This window comes from Zootermopsis nevadensis, unplaced genomic scaffold (assembly GCF_977971745.1).
Source record: "Zootermopsis nevadensis isolate Lab colony 2312 unplaced genomic scaffold, Znev_1.0 Znev_ptg000002l, whole genome shotgun sequence".
NCBI classification, from domain to species: Eukaryota; Metazoa; Arthropoda; class Insecta; order Blattodea; family Termopsidae; genus Zootermopsis; species Zootermopsis nevadensis.
In genome coordinates, this window is record NW_028259134.1 from 7,691,619 (window position 1) to 7,712,283 (window position 20,665).

General features: G+C 37.3%; 1 protein-coding gene across 7 annotated transcripts in view; it reads left to right on the forward strand.

Moving 5' to 3' along the window:
- LOC110833782 (uncharacterized) overlaps positions 1-20,665 on the forward strand; it is a 91,446-nt gene that overhangs the window by 18,570 nt on the left and 52,211 nt on the right. For 2 of the 7 annotated variants that reach the window (XM_022072265.2, XM_087348728.1), the window contains exons 2-7: positions 5,544-5,628; positions 8,806-8,862; positions 9,703-9,889; positions 9,997-10,063; positions 10,202-10,323; positions 10,403-18,873. In XM_022072265.2, the coding sequence (XP_021927957.1) occupies positions 8,832-8,862; positions 9,703-9,889; positions 9,997-10,063; positions 10,202-10,323; positions 10,403-18,873 (8,878 nt within the window). In that variant the 5' untranslated portion in view covers positions 5,544-5,628; positions 8,806-8,831. Of the gene's footprint in view, positions 1-2,901; positions 3,191-3,233; positions 3,410-3,476; positions 3,497-5,543; positions 5,629-7,614; positions 7,653-7,851; positions 8,030-8,805; positions 8,863-9,702; positions 9,890-9,996; positions 10,064-10,201; positions 10,324-10,402; positions 18,874-20,665 lie in introns of those variants that run through there. The other 5 variants (XM_022072266.2, XM_022072267.2, XM_087348708.1 and 2 more) reach the window with 5 other exon arrangements.

Genomic DNA, 20,665 nt, shown 5'->3' on the forward strand with positions numbered 1-20,665 from the left:
TCTTGTGTCATTTACAGAACGAGACGTGTGTGTCATTAGGTTTTAAACAGTTCAACAACTTTAACTGTTTCTTCAAAAAAATAACATTTTATGCATCCCAAAATTTCATTACCGTGTTCACAAGAGTCCGCTACTGGTTCCTGACCTGAGCCAGATGAACCCAGTTCATACAACCCTATCCTATTTTTCTAAGATCCATTTGAATATTATCCTCCCACGTATGTCTTGGTCTTGGTCTCGGTCTCTTTCCTTCTGGTTTGCCGACCAAAATCCTGTATGCATTCCTCTTCTCTCCCATGCGGGCTACATGCTTTCCCCATCTCATCGTCCTTGGCTTGATTAGTCTGAAAATATTTGGCAGGGAGTACAACTTATGAAACTCCACATTAGGCATCTTTCTCCAGCCTCCAAATATTTTATCCCTCTTTTGTCCAAATATTATCCTCAGCACCCTGTTCTCAAACACCTCATTATACTTTCCTCCCTTGGTGTCAGAGACCAAGTTTCACACCCGTACAAAACTGCAGGCAAAATTGTAGTTTTGTATATTTTAGTCTTTGCGATTTTAGGCAGCAGACGAAATGACAAAAGGTTCTGACCTTGAGTGGTGGAAAGCATTACCAGAATTTAATCTACGCCTAATTTCTTTATGATAGCTCAGTCAGTATAGTGACCATCTGCGGGATGAGGCGACCGTGGTTCGATCCCCGGCGGGGGCAGAGGATTTTCTTCAAGCCTCTGCGTCCAACCTCCTGTCCAATGAGTACCGGGGTCGTTTCCCGGGGGTAAAGCGCGGCCGGGGCGTGATGCTGACCACTCACCCCCATCTGGTGCCGAGGTCTAGAAAGAATAGGAGCTATACCTCCGCCCCCCTCGGGGGCCTACATAGGCGTGTAGCGGGACGCTTTACTTTAGTTAATTTCTTTATGAATCAAATTTTGATATGTAACGGTCGCTCCCAAACATTTGAACTTCGCCACATTTTCAAGGGGTCTATTAACTAATCTCTATTTTACGATTTCGCCGTGCCTTTTCATAACGAGATATCAACATATACTTTCGTGGATAATCGACGGAGGATGGTCCTCCATCTTGGGGGTTGGGCGTGGGTCTGACATCCCGTCACCGTAAAAATAATCACTCGTAACGAAATTTTACACAAGGCTTCGGACTGGGACGGATTCTTTGGAAGAGCCTAAGCGAAGGAAGGTCCGCTACCGTACTGCAAAAACCGCGGCAGGATCGCTGGATATCAGGGTTTCAGTTGAATTGGTACACTCCTAAGGTCCGGCAGGGACACTTTCAAGCGTACGCGAACAGGAGTAATATGTTTGGCTGTCATACTGAACACTCTACGAGTTTCCGTTACATAATCAACAATATTGAATAACTCAGAAATAACCAATCATGTCCACAATGAAGATAATATAAGGTCGAAAAAAGCGAAATTGGTTTAGAATGAAAGTTACCAAAAAAATGTGGGAAAAGAAATTAAATACCCGCTTCCTCCGCCCTTCTAGCCTCGCCAATGCAGCACAAACAATGCTGTGGTAATGTGAAAGGTTGTAATGACGAATACTTTTTGTTCATTAACAAAAGGTTACCGAACTGCGTATGCTTTACAAACATCAATTAATTATATATTGTTCTTCAAATATCGCAATCCACACATTATGGTGCCCGTTTCCGGTTGGTTCCACACGGAAACTTTGACCATTGTGTTGAATAATATACAAGTACAGGTAGGACTCGGTTTACGCCGCTTCAGTTTACGTTCCCTTCACTTTTGCTCCTCATAGATCACGATTGGAGGGGGGGGGTGATGAGTCATGACTCTGCCCGAATTCCTAGACACATATGGTCCCGACATTGTAATAAAACTTACGTTGTAATAAAACTATAATACTAAATGATAAAACTATAAAATTTAAATAATTAAACCAAAAACGGAATATAAAATGTGACGACATAAATGAGCTCCTTGAGGGTCATGGTGAAGAGCTTTCAACGGAAGATTAAGAAGAGCTAGCTGAACAACTGTCCAAAGAAGACACAGAGGAAAGTGAAGCTGACTCTGCAATGCCGGTTAGGACACTAACACTGAAATCACTGCAAGAGGCTCATATTAATAAGGGATGTGAGATCTTGTGTAGCAACGGCCCAAACAGGGAGTGGAGCTCAACCGTTAAGAGAAGAATTGAGACAGTTCTACAGCCATACTATAACTTATTATCAGAAAAGACGAAAACCAAACAGACATCTATTCTATCGTTTTTAAAGCAGTAAATTTTCTTCCTTTCTCTTAAACATTATACAATTTTCAATACGTAAATTTCATAAAATAAAACATTTTTCAAGTATTTTGTATTGATTACTTAAAATCATGGAACGGAACCTAATGTATTTACGTATGTTCCCATTATATTTTTGCTTCAATTTACGCCGCTTCATTTTACGCCGGAAATCTCAGGAACCTAACCCCGGCGTAAACCAAGTACCACCTGTACACAGTTTAAATTAGTGCGTTGTGCATGTGATTGAAAAAGAAGAAAAAAGAACGGAATCGAGCTTGCGTACGATCTTCGCATCGACGGAAGTCTGCCACGCTAGCGAGCGACGGTTCTCTAACGTGATCCGACGTCGGAGCGCAGTATAGTGTTCATGTTCGGTTTGCTGTTGAACCGGCCGACATGGCTTGGGAAAGACATATACATAAATTACGCTCTTTCAAATCAGGCAAACACGTTGGTGTCTTTGCTGAAAAGAACATTGCTATAAATAGTGGCTATTAAATGTATAGAAAAGCGATACGGACAGATACAAGGAGATTAACGTGAATCAAGATACGACGCCAGCTGTACTGCTGATGAGCAACAGGCTCTCATTCAGTTCAGAAGTCGCGTGATACAATCGTCAGCAGCCGAACTGCGGTGTTGCAAGTTCGCACCCGTTCCGTGCGTAGTGCTGTAATCTTGTTTTGTTATGGGGAAGAAACTCTTAGCCAAGCTCAGTATTCAAACGAAAACAACAAAGCAGTTTGCATTCTCTGGAAACCATCGTTTCATATTGCTACATTTAGCACCACTGTATGTTCTGTTTCCTTGCTTTCTCCCCGACTCAACCCTTTCTTTATTTCGTTAGATACCACAGTACTCGTCTATTTGAGCGGAGAGTTGACTAGACTATGAAGGTATGACGTCATGCTTAATGATTTCTAAAAACACTGCTTCTTACAAAAAATGTCCCCACTGTTTGAATAATCTGCATGATGTTTAATACTATGAAAGTATTACCAGTGAACTGACTTTTGTACTAAATTATGTGTAAACTGTGAAATACAAAAATGCGAGCGGCCCGGAACGGTAGCAGCGGAAGTCTTGGCCACGCCATGCTGACAATTGAGACAATGGTGTGAGTCATGAACCTTCTGTTTGTGTTTTAAGTTCTCGTTTCAGTGACAAAATGTATATTTTTATTAAAGTGTTGACAGCTTTAGGTAAAATGGATGTTTCAGCTACTAAAGTCACTACCAGTTTCCTAGAATTGTGAAATCACCCACAAACCAAGTTGTTTGCTCGCAGCTAAAACTATAACATAAACTGTTTTGGTTTGATTTCAGGGTAACAGTTTTGAAGGACTTTTACTGTCTTTTTTAAATTGATTTTTATATTCAACCTCAGAAGTAAGCAACTTGTTTGTTTTAAGAACACTTTTCCATCATAAACCCCCTTTGAGTGGTTGGGACTGTAATTACAGTACTGTATCAGTAACACTTTTTTGTCTAGTCGTGTTTAATAGTCTGTACTGGTTTTTCTGTATTTTCATCACAGTGTTGAAATTGCCAATTCTAAATCAAAAGTGTAGTGAATTGGGGGTGGGGGGGAAGGCACACAATATAACACTGCATGTTTTCTTTTATTGTCTCAGGTTTTAATTTGAGATTGTTGACTCTTGATACTCTTTTACAAGCCTTAGTAGCATAAAACATGGGGAAGATGAGTAAGAACCTCAAATATCCAATTTAATCAGTATCCATTGATTCTTGAGTTAATAAATGACAACATAAAAATCCTTTTCACTTATCTCAAAAATCATAATACTTGCATAATTGTGTATATTGGGCATAAAGTGTGTGTTTCGTCCCTCTTTTCAAGTTTTGTTTGAAACATTTTTCATTCAGGTATATATTTAGTGAATTATGCATGAGATGTGAGCAGAAAAAAGTGTAGGTTTTCATATAAAATGTCCAATTTCAACTAAGATGGGAGTATGTCAACAAATTATAATAAGACTCCTTAGTGTCAAACTTCATGAGCTTTCTGAAGTTGTTTCATGCAGATGGACATAGTGAAGCTAACATGCATCTTTTACATATTTTCTAGTGATCATGTCAGAATTAGTGATATGCATAGCAGTGTCATGTTCTAACACAGAAATTTTGAATTTATAGTGGTATGTATAGGTTTGTAGTGAATTGTGGTTTTCTGAAGCAGAAGGTTTTGGCTGGGAAGTTTACCATGTACACTAATTTGAAAGAACAGATTCATTGAGAAGCTAATAGTCCCTTAGGTAGTCAAGAGATTCCCTGCATTTTGTGGGACTCTTAGTGCTCAATACTATGTCTGCAAGAGGCAACCTCTGGTTCCTCTTTATAACCAGATGTACCCAGTTATACTCCCCCATGCTATTTTCTTCATATCTTCCCTCTCCTACATTCAATTATAAATTCCATTGCTGACAAAGATAATCATCAGGTAAATTATTGTGTTATGTTGGAGCATAAAATATTTTTCCTCGTTTTTGGCCGAATATGCACCTCATCAGAATGTTTGGAATAGGTGTTATAGGTCTTGCTGAGGGCTGCATTTTGTTTTATGTACCAGTTTTTATGTGAGCCGGGTAACTCAGTCAGTGTAGTGACTGGCTTTGGCTGGACGATTGGGGTTCAATCCCTGACAAAGGCAGAGGATTTTCCCTGTCCCCACCAAAAACACTGCTTGCTATTTTCTTGTTTTTGTCATAGTAACTGGAGAAACTTTTCCAACTTTGCATGGTTGGTTATTGTGCTGGAATATTGAGTGACGAAAAAACAGAAAAAAGATCATTATGTAATTTTAATCCATACAAAATATGAATTACTAGCAATATTTAACATGTTTTAGTGTTCTTCTATGAAAAGAGAAAGCATATTGAGCAGACATGTTTGTTTGTGTGAAAGATATGTTGCATACATCTCTAGATCAAGCCTGCTCAACTTGAAGGTACATGTGGGCCAAAATGTAAACTTCAGAAGTGCTTCAGGCTGCAGTCTTGTATTTCATATATATGATAATTACATTAATTAAAAGTATGTGAACATTATGCATTAATTATGTGTAAATAAATACATTTATGTATTATATTAGTATTCAATGTATATTCTGTAAGAATTAAAATTTAAAAATAATGAAAAATGTAAGGAAAAAAAGTGCAATTTTCTGCACTTATTTAAAAATTATGTCAGGATTTATTTACATGATTATTTTTGAAAGCTAATTTTTCAGGGGCCCATGCACAATTGAGCCAATCACCCCTGGGCCAGACAACATCTTTCTGGAGGCTGCATGTTGTGCAGGCCTGCTGCATATGGTAGGTTGATCACAGAAACTTGGTAACAGTTTTGATGTCACACATTTAATAGTATTGCCGTTGATGGCTCTCTTCTGGTTTATAACACCGTGTAGTATGGTAGAAGTTTAACTTTACCAAACTACACATTGCTGCAACCAAGAAGACCACCATCTTTTTACTCATCACTGTGAGAATCTAAAATCCTACTAAGTAATATTGTTATTATACTAGTCATTTCTCAGAACAATTGAAAATTATACATCTGCAATAAAAGATATAACGTGTTCTATATCCTGTAACTGTATCAGAATTTCAACCAAACAGAAACTAGGATACTATAGGAGAAAGCAAAATAAACCATAGCTTGATGAAGAATGTTCAAATTAATAGATCGAAGGAAGCAAACAAACAAAATTTCAATGGTTGCAGGACCCAAACAAAACGAATATGAATAATCTATGTAATGTGAGACATGAAGCTAGTGGAGCCTTTAGGAATAAGAAAACAATATCTGAAAAGCAAAATTATTGGGCTTGAAACAAATACTAAGGGCAAAAATATCAGAGATCTGTACAGAGGCATAAATGATTTTAAGAAAGGATATCAACCTCAGACTAATTTGGTAAAGGATCATAATGGCAATTTACTTGCAGATCCAATCAAAATTGTGAATAGGTGGAACAATTTCCTTAATCAGCTCTTAAATGTTCATGGGACCGATGATGTTAGATTAAAATACATATGGCTGAACTGTTAGTGTCAAAACGTAGTTTACATGAAGTTGGACTAACCATTGGAAAGTTGAAAAGTTATAAATTTTCAAGGTATTGATCAAATTCCATCAGAATTAATTAAAGCAAGTGACAAAAAGTTACATATGGAGATCCATATACTTAATCAATTTATTTGGAATAAGGAAGAGATACCACAATAAAGGAAGAAATCCATAATTATTCCTGTTTGTAAGAAGGAGGACAAGACAGCATAGTAATTACCAAGGAATTTCTCTACTATCATCCTCATACAAAATTCAATCAACAATTGATCAGATCTGCATCCATCAGTTACTAGAGAAAAATGGGAGTACGGTGGGATCATACATCAATTTTTTATAGATTTCAATCAAAAAGGTCTGACTCTGTTGAGAGAGAAGTGTTATACAATATTTTCATTGAATTTGGTGTATCAAAGAAGATAGTGAGTGTAACAAAAAATGTGCTTAAATCAAACCTGTAGCAAAATTTGTATATGTAAATATTTATCTGATTCATCTTCCATCAAGAATGGTCTGAAACAAGGAGATGCTTTGTCTCCATTGCTCTTTAACTTTACATTAGAATATGCTGTCAGGAAAGTCCAAGATAGGCAGGAGGGTTTGCAATTGAATGGGACACATCAGCTATTGGCATATGCTGATGATGTTAATTTATTGGGTGACAATATAAATACAATGAGGACAAACAGAAGTTTTACAAGAAGCTAGTAGAAAGGCGGGACTAGAAGTAAATTCAGAAACAACTATGTACATGTTAGTATCCTGTCAATGGACAGGCAGGCAAACTCATATTAGGGTGGCTAATAAATCCTTTGAAAGTGTGACAAAGTTCAAATATTTGGGACAAGCAATAACAAACCAAAATGATATTCAGGAGGAAAGTAAATTCCAGAAATGCTCGCTATTTCTCAGTTCAAAATATTTTGTCTTCCCATCTGGTTTCTAAGAACCTGAAGATTAAAATATGCAAAACAATAATTCTGCATGTTGTTTTGTGTGGGTGCGAAACATGGTCTCTCACTCAGAGGGAGGAACACAGATTGCAGGTGTTTGAGAATAGGGTGTTGAGAAGGATATTTGGGCCTAGGAGAGAAGAGGATGGGGTGTGGAGAAAACTGCATAATGATGAGCTTAAAAATTTGTTTTCCTCCCCTATTATTGTCAGGGTGATTCAGTCAAGAAGAATGAGATGGGCAGGGCATGTGGCATGCATGTAGAGTGCAAGAGGTGTGCACCGGGTTGGGAAGCCGAGGGGAAGAGATCACTGGTGAGACCTAGACCTAGATTGGAGGATAATATCAAGTGGTATGTGTGGGAGATGGAGTTGAAGGAGACTGGATTTTGTTGGCCCAGGACAGGAACTGGTGGAGGGCTTGGTTAATTCGGTGATAAACCTTTGGGTTCCATAAGCCATCTAGTTAGTTAACGTGTCCCTTTATGGAATCTGAAACTCTTACTGAAACCATTTTCTTCTTAGGTGAAAAGAAAGCAAGATGAGCCCAAAAATGTATTTGGATTGTTAATCTTTTAATGATGTACCAAGTGCTGTTTGTCTGAACATTGTGTGGGTGGACAACAGTTTTAGCTATCAAGTCTACAAACTTGTAAGATGGCATGATATTATAGCAGTTTATGTTTACTCAGGTAGGCCTCAATGTCATTGTTTACAACAGTGAGTTTTGTATTGTATTTTGATGCAACAAACCCTTCAGGTCTTATCTCTCACATATTACAGCTTCCATTCACAGGATGGTGTTATTGAACGGTGAGTTGTGTGTGACTTCAAACCAGCAGTCTACAACTCAGAATGGAAGGCCGTGACTTATGTTGAAGGTCTATTTGTTTTCTTCATATCTTGCTTGGAATGTCTAATTAGGACAATACAAATAATGCAGTCAGAATTCAAGCCCTTTGCACTTGAGTTTTAGAAGCCGAGACTGCACAACTATGAAGCAGAAGTTGCGTTATGTTGTGTTACACTTGAGTTATTAAACACATCATTACATTCTGGTAGCTTGTGTACATTCGATATTGAATGTAAATTCTCCGTATTTTCCTCAAGGTACAGCTAAGGTGATGCAATATGGATTGTATACAGATTTGAAGTGAATAAAACTCTTGCATGGTAATACATATATAAATATGGTATCAAGATTCATCAAAATATGTTGGAGGACTGAAAATCATAGCTGAAACATCATTTAGTTCTAAGTTAGGTGATAGTTAAAATGAGCCAAACTAAACCAAAATAAAAAAAATATTTCAAAATTCAGTTTGTGTTTATCATACTGAGATTTATCCAAAGAAACAGTAACACAATTTTTATTTTAGGTTACTACTGTTTGTATGTGATCTGTTTTGGTAAGTAATGTATTCAGCCTTCTCTGATGTGAACTATTTTGTATTTTAATTGTTTTCAGGTTGATAACAGAGGCCTGACAAAAATATGGCAGCAAACCAGAAGGAAATAAAAATGGGTAAGAATGCTATTTTAAGAAGTTTGTTTTAAGTACATCAGTCTCTTACCAATTGCAGGTAACATGTATCCATGGTTTAAACTTGTATAAAGTGTTCTTGGCTATAGTAATTACTTTCATGTATGAATATGTGTTGTGTGAGGTAGAGAGAGTATACATTGGTGGGTGTGGTCAGTTATGTACAAATTGAAAAAAAGCATTTTCTTTGGCAACACTTTAACTGGGAACAAAGTTGTAATGGCATTGAAACCAGTTTTTTATTTTCATCTTCTGCATTATTTTTATGTTTAATGGAGCAATAGATGATTTGTTTTGGCCTTGATGAGTGATGACAGTGTTCACACAGACTTTTCCATGATGGCTTGATCTTGTAAACCTTTGAGGGAGTGCTATATATATATATGAAATATGAGGCTTTCATGGTTTTGAATGTTTAGTTTGTGGTCTGAGCTGTGATGCCAAGTTGCTATGTAGTGTTTCAGAGGAACCTACTGCCTCCATCCTGAAGAAGAATATAATAGGTTCCTCAGAAACTTTAGCAACCACCTACAAGACTGTGTTATAGTAGCCCAGAAGCCCACAGTCTGAATTTATTTTAATAATTCCCATAAACTTTACATATTCAGTTGCCAAGTAAATTAATTTATGTTTGTGGTTCATATCACCTATTATTACTTAATTTTAAATAAATAAGTAATAAATTTGTGTGTTTTATGCCATTAAACAGTTTTGTGGACATATGTGCTTTTTACTTGTTGAGGAAACAAGTTACAATCAATGTACAGGTGTAAAGGTGTGTTATATTATCTGACAATTAATATGTGAACTTTACACTTTTAGGGGGAGATGAAGGTCAGCAGGATAATCAACAGGACAGTTATGAACAGAAGTTTCAGGAGATGCAAAAATACATTCCATTTTTGGAGATGATGATTCAAAGATTAGAACGCTCCAGTGACAAGTCACGGGAGGCACAGCTTCTCAAGATGAAAAGCTTACATTCTATTCTTTTAAACACAAAAAGGAAGTATGTCAGTATTTATGAAACGTGAATATTGTCCCTAAAGTACGCCATTTGTGAAAAATGTACTTTTTTTGGGTGGTCATATTGTATTGCAGTATGTCTTTTTGTAGGTTGAAGATAGAAACACTGAAACGATGTGAAGAAGTTTTACAGAAATTGCACGATAAAGTTGAGAAAGTAAGTTTTGTGCAAAGAAGATTGTTATTTCTTTTGCATTTAGTTGTTCATAAAATAATTTCTTTTAAAGTAGTACTACACAACAAAATAATTATGCAATAGTTTTCTCTCTGTAATACATTGGTAATACATCTGCAGGGTTCATATGCACAAGCTAAGCATACAAACATTAAACATGCAGAAGAAAGAATTATCAACAGGAATTCTCAGGAGAGTACAAAACCAAGCAGCTCTGATAATGCTGATTTTGAAGATGGAAGGTATGTGGGGAGTGGTATTTTACTTATTTAAGTTTATTATATGTTACCACTTTGTAATAATTACTTCCTTTTCTTTCAGTGATCAACACCTTGTTACATCATCAACAGATGCTAGTTCTGTAACAGATATAATGAAATCACTGAAATTGGCAGCTGCTCGTGCAAGTGGGAAAGCCGTGTCATCCACTACCTCTTGTCCTGTATATAGCAGTGACCTTGAGGATAGTAGAGATGCACATTCAACCACAAGTAATTGTACGGATAATATGTCTTCTTCAGAGAAAAAGAGCAAGACATTGGATGTTCTTGAACAGAGTCGAGAAAGACTAAAGAAATTAATGGAACAACAAACACCATCATCATCTACAGAAGCTACTAAGAAGTCAGATGGTTGTTTGGGATCCCCATCGATGGAATGGCAGTATCAGGCAGATCCACCGTGGGAGAATCAGGCATATGAGGGGACTCCAAAATATTCATACCCAAGTGAACCTGAAGAGAGTAGCAGCAATACAAAGCCTGTAAAGGACATCTCATCAAGTGAAGGACCACAGGATGATGATGAGTTATGTACTGGATGGAGCGATTATAAATCACCCACCAAATATGTATGGTCTCCTGATAGTAACCGACACTTGAACACAATTCCAAATAAACCACCACTGAGTCCAACAGGTTTTCATAGTGTACCTCCCAGTCTCCATTCACCAAGAAGTCCACTTATGCAACAATCATTTGCTACAAACAGTAGTAGCCCAATGTGCAAGTCTCCTATTAAAAGATCTGTTCAGAAAAGTCCAACTTTATGCAATGTTCTTAAACATCCGCCAGCTTTAGGAACTAAGCCTTTATCTGATGCTGACATTGAGGAGCTTCTGGAAGACACGAGCAGGAGTGAATTGGAACTAGAAAAGAAGGAGGAGTCTGCACATATGAGCCTAAGGGCCAAATTGGAGCAGGAGATACAGCAAGTTCATAGAGTTGGTGTTAGCAAAGGAGGTGCTTTGAGAAGTTTGGTTCAAAAAGATGATAAACTCAAATCACCAGTTAGAAATATACTGGATATGATGAAACCAAACTCTGAGCTAAAAAAAGACAAATCTCTCACAAATCGTCTACAGCTTTCTAGCAAATTAGATTCTGCAGTAGGAAGTTTCATAAAATCAAATGAAAAAGAGAAGGGAAATGACATGGGTCAGAACAGACAAAGTGCTGGAAGTAATATTGCAGAAAAGGATGACAAAAGTTTTGGGATTGTTAAAGATACATCATCAAAGCCCACTATTAAAGATAAGAAACCAACAGATCCTAGAAGACGTGCAAGCGTCAGTCCCCGACGAGAGGACAGTTTCCAGAATACTCTGTGGGAAGATTTACATTCTCCTGCAGAAGGAGAAAATAGTGATTCGTGTATAAGCCTTAGCGCTGATCTCAAATCAAATTATGATGATCCTAGATCCATTAATAGAGACTTGTCTGTTCTTGATAAGTTTCAAGGAACTACAAAGAAGGAAAGTGGTGGTATATTGTCAAGTTTGAGTAAAGAGGAATTACAAAAGATTGTGGAAGACAATCTTCGTAACCTCCCTTCTCCTCCTCCAAACACAAAAGAAATACTTGAAAATGTTGGTGTGAATAGTTCTGCTGTCATTAAACCTGCAAGGCAGCAACCTACAGATTTGCAGTCTCCAGTTTCCTCACCAAAGGATTGTAATCAGTCTGGTTTAATGTCTCCTCTTCATAGTTCACAGTATGGTTCACAGGCAGAGTCACACCTTGCAATAGGAAGAAATTCTATGTCTTCTAGCTCTTCTGGTGTTCCAAGACCTGAAGACCGTAGACCACTTTTACCAACTCCCAATCTACCGCATGATCCAAGGATTCTTTCTCGTAACTTAAACCAAGGTCGTAGATGTTCCAGAGACAACCAAGGCCCTCTTTCCAATATTCATGATCCAAGACTGAACACTTCTAGTTATCCACATCTTGATAATTACAGGAGTGGTATTTTGCCACAATCTCCACTTGATCAGTACATGAGACCAGTTTCTAATGCTTACCATCAGGGCTCACGTACACTGTTTCACACAAGTCAGACACCACATTTACAGTCACATGCAAGATGGACAGGGTCTCAATGTTATGGAGTTTTATCACACAGTTCCCCAAGGCCACCTGATGAAAGTTTTGTGCATCATGGAGACAGTTTTCTCCAGCGTGGGCCTAATAATATGAGATTCCAGTGTCCACCTCTTTCCTCCCAACATGAATTCAGTCCATTTCAAGGGCAGATTCGTCCATTACGTGACACGTTTTCTGTCAGTCAGCAGCAGCAGCAGCAACATCCACCTTGGCAATCACCACCTTCCTCACAAGGTTGTTACAGAGGTGGGTCTTCAGCAAATTATCCTTCATTTGTGAGATCTGTTGGACAGCCAGTTCAGCATCATGGGAACAGTTCACATAATGTTGGTAAAATTCCAGTTGGTGTCCCTAGGATGTCTAATTCTCATTTCACTGGACACAGGTCACCAGTGCCACCTCAGAGTATGTCAGCTGCTAGTGTTCATGGTTCTGGAGGACCTGGAACACTTGGTCGTGCTCAGAGTGTGGACGGCAGAATCGGAAATACACTTTCTGAAAGAGATCCTAGAAGAAGAAGCATAGAAGAACCTGAAAAGAGGGATTGTAATTTAAAGAGTAATAGAGACATGAAGATTTCTTCCAGTTCAAGAAGTCCAAATTATGGATCAGGTCCTGAACGAATAACCGACAGGCACAGTTCAAATGAAAGGAGAAGAGATTCTGAATCTAAAAGGTTTGAATCCAGTAGTAGCAATAGAAGAAGAAACTCACCTGAGCCTAATAAACCAAAGGAAACAGAACTGGTTTCTCCATTAAATAGTCTGTATGATGTTACAACTGTTCCAAAGACAGGGAAAGGTTATGGTTTCCAAAAGTTCAGAATACCAAAAATAAAACGCCCCCCTTCACCTCCAAAATCGAAATCACCCCCACCTCCAAAGGCAAAATCGCCTCCACCAAAACTGGAATCATCTTCATGCACTGTAAGTGACACCAAAGAAAAAGTTGAAGTGGTTAAGCCCACTGATGAGACACCAGTGACTCAAAATGAAAATCAACAGGCAAACATGAAAGATGATGATGTGTGTAGTATTGATAGAACTGATGATGACAGAGTTGTAATGTCTGTAATTTCCAAGAACAATGAAAGTACTTCATCAGAAAAGACTTCTGATACAGAAACTCCAAAAACAAGTTCAGGGTCTAGATCAAAGGATGGAGTCACGCAAGAATGGATTGAGGCATTAATAAGAAAGTCTATTGAAACTGGTGAGGGTAAGAAATTTGTTGAACAAGCTAAGGTGTTGGAGAAACTAGGAGAAAGTTTAAAGGGGAAGAAATTGAGAAAGATAAAACAAATACTGGAATCAGACTCAGATTCAGGGTCCAATGACAACACTTCAGAATTTTCTAAGAAGAATGAGAATACATGCTTAAATGAGGAAGACCAGAAGATGGAAGAGAAAGGAAAGCTGTTGAATAAAGAAGAAATATCAGTAGAACTGAAGAAGTCTAAATATCGAAGGTTAATTTTATCTGATGATGATCAGAGTTCAGACAATGAAACACTTGATTCCAAATTGAAGAAGATTTTAGAGGTTGACAGACAGTTGAGTACTTCAGAGGATAACCACAAGGTGGAGGAGGTTGAAAGCAGTAAAGTAGATGAACAGAAAAAGCAAACTGCCTCAAGTGATGAAGCAAAGCCTGCAAGGAAGTATTCAAAGAGACGTTCTGCTCTTGAGCTTTTGCAAGAAGACATCCGAGATATGTTTATTTGTGAGGGAGTTGTAACAGCAACAGGTCATCGAATGTGCCGCTTGCTTAAGGAAACTCCTCCTGGAATGACAGTTGATGAAATATCCAAATCCACTATCAAAAGAACAGAAGATGAAGTGTCTACCACAGCAGAAGAATCAGATGGGTCATCTGTTATTGGTAAGAGACGACCAAGGAAATTGCCAAGAGAAAAGGGTTTAGAGAAGAAAGGTAAGGAAGAAAAAGTGGACAAAAAACAAAGAGCTAAAATGACCATGAAGGATGAAGAGGAAGAATGTAGTTTTGAGAAAGGATGTGGTGATATTTCAAATGAAATGGATGAAAAAATGACAAACAGCAGGGTAAAGAAGAAAGATGATGGCCTTATTTATGAAACTGGAGATAGTTCTGGTTTTCCTTGCACAAAATCTAATAAGAAATGTGGAAAGTCCAAGTGGAAAGGTTATGTTATAGAAGAAAGTGAAGACTCGGGTGAAGAAACTGCTGTTGATAAAGTAAGGAATAGCAAGAAAAGCACAGGAGAGAGAGAGGAATCAGAGTCCTGTGATAAATCAGTAGAGCAATCATGTTCACATCCCGGCATAAGAACAAGGTCAAAATTAAGTCATGCTGATGAAAGTGAAACCTCAAATTCAGAACGTGGAAGGCGAACACGTTCTCCAAGAGTAATACTTGAAAAGACTGATATCACAAAACTGAATCTTATGTCTTCATCACCACGAACAAAGTATTTTGAGGATAGTTCATCTGATGAATCAGTAATGGAAGACAGTACTTCATCTCCTGTGAGCAGTGGTAAGTCCAAATTTAAAGCAGCACAAAAACCAAGATGTAATGTTAAATATACGTGTTTTAAAAGGAAGCGTGGTAGGCCTAAAAAAGGAGAAAAGAAGCAAGCAAAGATAGAAAGAATTGATGAAGTCTCTACTGATGTTGAGAGTATAGTATCAGATCAGTCATCTGTAGCAAGTACTTTGTCTCATCGAACAAACTGGTGTAATATGTTTACTCCTATTGGCTTCACATTTCGAAGGAAATGTAATAGAAAAAGGTCGAAACTTCTGGGAAAGAAAATTGATGACATCATTAACAGGCTAACTAAAGTTGCTGATGGTTTCAAAACAGGTGATGCTACAGTGAACACCCCAAGCACGGAAGAGAAGCTGTGTGAGCTGGGTACAGTAGACTCTTCTGTGGGAAAAGCAGTTGCAGAAATTGCAAATGTTGTAGTTAATTTAAAAGAGAGTATTATTCAAAGTGAAGATCGTTCAAAGCCTGCTACCAGCAGTTTTAATGTACCTGTTGTTGAGCCTAAAATTGCAACTGAAATTACTATAGTTCCCAGCGTTACTAAGAGAAGGAACTCACGAATTATGTTGAACCTGGTAAGAAAATCTGGTATACAGAGAAAAGTTAAGAAAAAGAAAGCAAAGTGGCAATTAGGTATTATTAATAATCATGCTAAGAAGAAAGGTGGCCCTAGGTTTGTATCAGAGGTTGGAATGAAATATGTCGCTTGCAATGTTACATGTGAGAAAGAAGTGGATGGCCCTAGTGAAGTAGTTCATAGTAGTAAACTTCTTATTGATGAATGTAGTGGTACTGAAAATGGTGAAAGTGAAGTGTCCATAAATGAAGGTAAGGAAGAAAGAGATATGCTGTTAAGCAGCAGACAAAACATAACAGTAAACAGTGATGATAAATTATGTCATAACATTGAAATGAAACAGATCAGTGAGACAGAGGATAACAAGATGCATCATAAGAAGGATATTTTAGAAACGAGCAACATTTGTACAAACAAGTTAGATGAGATGGTGACTTGTTCAGATTCAGAAAAATATTTGGCCAAAAGGGATAAATTGTCTACAATTCCTGATCGAAGCTATGCTTTGGATGGGAGTGCTAGGTATGCCTGTAAACTGTGTCCAGCACAGTGTAAAGGTATTGTGACTCATTATAGAAACAGTCATCCAGATTCTGAAGTTCTCATTTCACGTCTTCCTGAAGAAAAGGCTACTCGAGCAATTTCTGAAGCACTAGAAAGTAAGTACATAGAAGAAGAAGAAGAAGAAGAGGATGGTAATGTTAAAACTGGAAAGAAGAAGAAGAAGAAACAAGCAGGTGAATTTGTTTGTCGAATATGTGATCATGTTGCCACATTTCCACTCAATTTCTATGACCATCTTAGCTCACACACTGGGGAATATCGATTTCAGTGTGGTAAATGTTCTTTTGAAGCATGTACAAAACACTCTGTTAAAGGACATTCTTATTATCATCACCCAGAACTGAAAGGTGTCAAGAAAATTAGTGCTACTGTTCTTACTCCAGGACCACCTAACAATGCTAAATTTGTGTTTGGCTATCTTTGTTCATCATGTAATTATGTTCAGTTATTAAAGCAGAACATTGAAAAACACATTTCTTTGAGGCATCCTTCAGAAGACAATGCCAGGTTAATATGCATTAACATGTCCAAGATGAAGAGTCAAAATGATACTGCAGAAGGTACAGAATCAAAAGATGTGTGTACAGATGTAGATACAAATGAATCCAATGGTTCTGTCACTTACAAATTACCTTTGGTTGCTAAAAAGGATGATGGTGATGTGTGTAATGTTGCATTACCAGTAACAAACAATGAAATGATTCCAGAAGAAGACATTAAAAGGCCAGGCTCCATCGTGACAGGGCAGAAGCCAGAAGCAGAACATATTGATATGACTTCTAAGCCCTGTGAGGCATTAGATGAAGGCAGCATGAAGAAAGAACAGGAATCAGAAATTGAACCATTACAAGGTGTTTGTCAAACACATACTGAGAACACTGTTGTTTCTTCTTGCATACAGATACCCGAAAGACCTGAAGTAATTGCAGTAGATGAAGATCCAGGTACAATTTCTCAAGAACTATCTGCAGTGAATTCTGTTGGTATGACTGCAGGGGCTGGTGGAGTTAAATCATCGGATGAGGTAACAAAGGAAGACTTAATGGATACAGAAAATATACATTTGAAACAGAATGTTGATGATACTGGAAAGAATGATACTGAAAATACAGTCACTGCATCGTCATTATCAGTAGTTGAAGAAGCAGTAAAGGAAGTTGACCTTAAGGCATTTGTATGCTGTGATGATTTGGAAGAAGAGAATTCTGTTATTCAAAAGGAAAGGTTAAAGAAAATGCAGGAAATAGCTAAAAATCTGAAGGACAGTCATCCAAAATTTCTTCAGTCAAACCGTAGTTCAATATTAGATCAGTTATCTGATAAACTAAAAACATGTTTAAAAAGCAAATCAATTGAAGCCACAATGGAAGAAATAAATGATAAGGCTGTGGATTCTGTGACACACAATAAAGTTTTAGAAAGTAAGGAAAGTAAATCTGAAGGAGAGAAATCAGCAGATGTGTCAACGTTGATAGACGAGAAACGAGCTATTGAAGCTGCACAGGCTGTTCAAAACTTGTTGAGAGCCGAAAAAGAGACGATTGATGATAAGCAATCTAATGTCATTGGTCAGAAAGTTACTGAATCACAAAGTGGAAGTAAAAGTGGAAGGAATAATAAGCCATGCACTGGTGATTCAACAGAGCGGAGGATAACTCGGTCTTTTAGTAGGAATGAAGATGATGTTGAAACTGTTGATGAATCTTCTTCTGACATCAGCTTCGGATTTGAGGGTGAAGATAATGAGGATGTAGTGGAATCAGAATCTCAGATCCCTGATAATCTTTTGAATGATACCCTTTCTGCTTTGAAGGATGTTTGTCCAAGGAAATCAACAAGTAGAATGTTTGACATTATTGAGCGTCTTGCGTCGAAAGTTGTTCCAAATACAGAGCCTGGAGACCTGAGCGAACATGTGGCTGAGATAGATAATCAAGAACTTAGCAGTAGCGTGATTGCCGGTGAGCATGTTCGTTCAAATAAGGTCGGTAAAATGAAGACAAATGAGGCGGATTGTTTGAAAATTATTGCCAACAAGAAATTAAGTGCAATTGGGAAACCTCCTCCATTAATTTCACTTGGGGCTAAGGGAAGGAATATGCTTCAAGTTACTAGTGGCATAGGGAGTGAAGGATCAGACTCATCAGTACGTGTTGGTCCTTTGGAAGTGAAACGCTTCAGTGAAGGGTTACTGTATTCCTGTTGCATTCGTGGATGCATCTTTGCGTCAACAAATCGCACACATTTTGCAAACCACATTGAGAATACTCATAGAGTTTGCCGTTGGGATGGGTCATGCAAGGCGTGTAATATTGATCCCAGAGATCAGTATTTCAAATTGTCATATGCTTTGCACCATCTTATCAGATTCCATCTCGTTGCTGACCTCACAGCTTCTAGTGCAGTAAGTGGTAATGGACATTATATTTCTATATTGTCAACAGAAAAGACTTATGCTAGAGAAAGGGAAGTGTCAGAAGAAGAGACATGTAAGGGAAATAGAGAAATGTCAATAGAAAGGATTCCTCTTGAACAAGGGGCAGTGTTAACAAAGAATACTTTTGTTGGAGGAGCAGAAAAGTCTATTAGCAGTGAAGGAGTTACTGAGTGCTCTGCACCTAGGAAGTTTATCCGTTTGCGGAGGTTAAGTGGAGACCTTCTTTCCATCCCAAAACCAGCAGAAGATCCTGTCATAACAGATGTCCAGCAACAAGGCATCAATCAAGATGATACAGGTATAAGATCCTTTTTTTTATGGGGGAGGATAATACTCACATAAGAATTTATCTAGTGTGTTAGATGGCAACATTAAGTGTTTCTCTTGTAACATGGCATGGTACATCTTCAGATATAGGAATAGATAGATAATGATAAGAACAAATATTGCATTTGTCAGCTGAAAGGATTGTGTGTGATAACTCCAAGGTTGGGAATTGGGATTGGAATTATCACAGACAACCCTTTACTGTGAATAGTGCCAGTCTTAAATTTGATGGCTTATTCAAGTTGTCCTAAGGGATGGTCAAGCATTAGTATTGAAAGGAAAAAAAAGAATATACTTAATTACACACTCCTTTTACTCTGTCAATGAATTTATGTTGTTTACAAATAAGTGATAAATTTTTCTTGTGTATAATGGGTAGATCTATTTGTAGCTTATCATTTCTTTAGGTGAATACTTTGTTTTGTATTATGTGAAATTTATATAATAGTATGAATTGTACTTTATAATATGTATTGTATTATTATTATTTTTATTATTATGACTTTCCACATCCTATTGTCATCTGACTGTCTTACGGATCCATGGAATGTAAATAAATTATTATTATATATATATTATTATATATATATTATTATTATTATAAAGTTTATGCAAAGCGGGTGTTTTGAAGAATCTATCCATGGATTTTCTTAGTACACTCTGATAAATGGACAATTGGTTTGGTAAAATCTGCCTATCCTATAATCTCAAGGGAATTAAATGTTTTACTTCAGATTATTTCTGTTTTGTATGGAGCTTACATACGTCTGTATTAAACACTGCACAGTGCATACATCATGTATTTACGATCCAAATTACAATCCAGAAGTACATACTATGTTTGTTCACTACATCTAAAATTATTCTTTGTCAGGACTTTTTCCATCGTCCTTTAAAATCACGACGTTTCGGAGGCTGGTTATGTCTCCGTCTTCAGGTGAGAGGTACCGACTCTGTTGGGTCGCTTAGAGCTATCTAAGGGACCCAACAGCTTCCGAAACGTCGTGATTTTAAAGAACAGACGATGGAAAAAGTTCTGACAAAGAATTATTTTAGATGTAAACTACTGTTGTCAAAACCCTTTAGAATTGAATGTTCACTACACTTATAATGAATGGGACACAAAGTTACATTCCTTCCTTTTTACTGTTTCCATCATCTATTAAATATTCTGCACATATTTTGTTGATTGCCAAGCTTAATCCTATACCATTTGTGATAATGTTTATTCTTAGATACATTCCATGAATCACAGTTCAGAACAAAATTATAGTGCTGTACAGACAACTCTCGGTTTACAAGCGAGTTCCGTTCCAAGACTTTCGTTATACGTTTTTGTTCGTTATGTGTATCTTGCATTCCTGAGCTTTTATGATACATATCGTATACGTTAGCAACTAATTTAAAGCATTAAAACCATGTACTAAGCATTGAATGGTCTATTCAATACTATTATAATAGGGGGAATCATGGATTTCTTTCCCATGAGAAAACATTCTATGCGGTGTGGCATGTAAACCAACGTTTTTTTACTGGCTAGATTAGTTTTATTAACCAAGAACAGTTCAGTATAATTATTATATAATAATTTTCTGATAATTATTGTAATAAATAAATTTTTTAAAAATTTATTTATTTAAATCTTGCAATTATTTTCACTATACGTTTGGCATTTTGTTTTATAAGGAACGCTATCTATTGGCAACTTAAGAAATTTTGAATGAATTGTGACGTTTGTTATAGCGATTGTTCATAGATTGGGC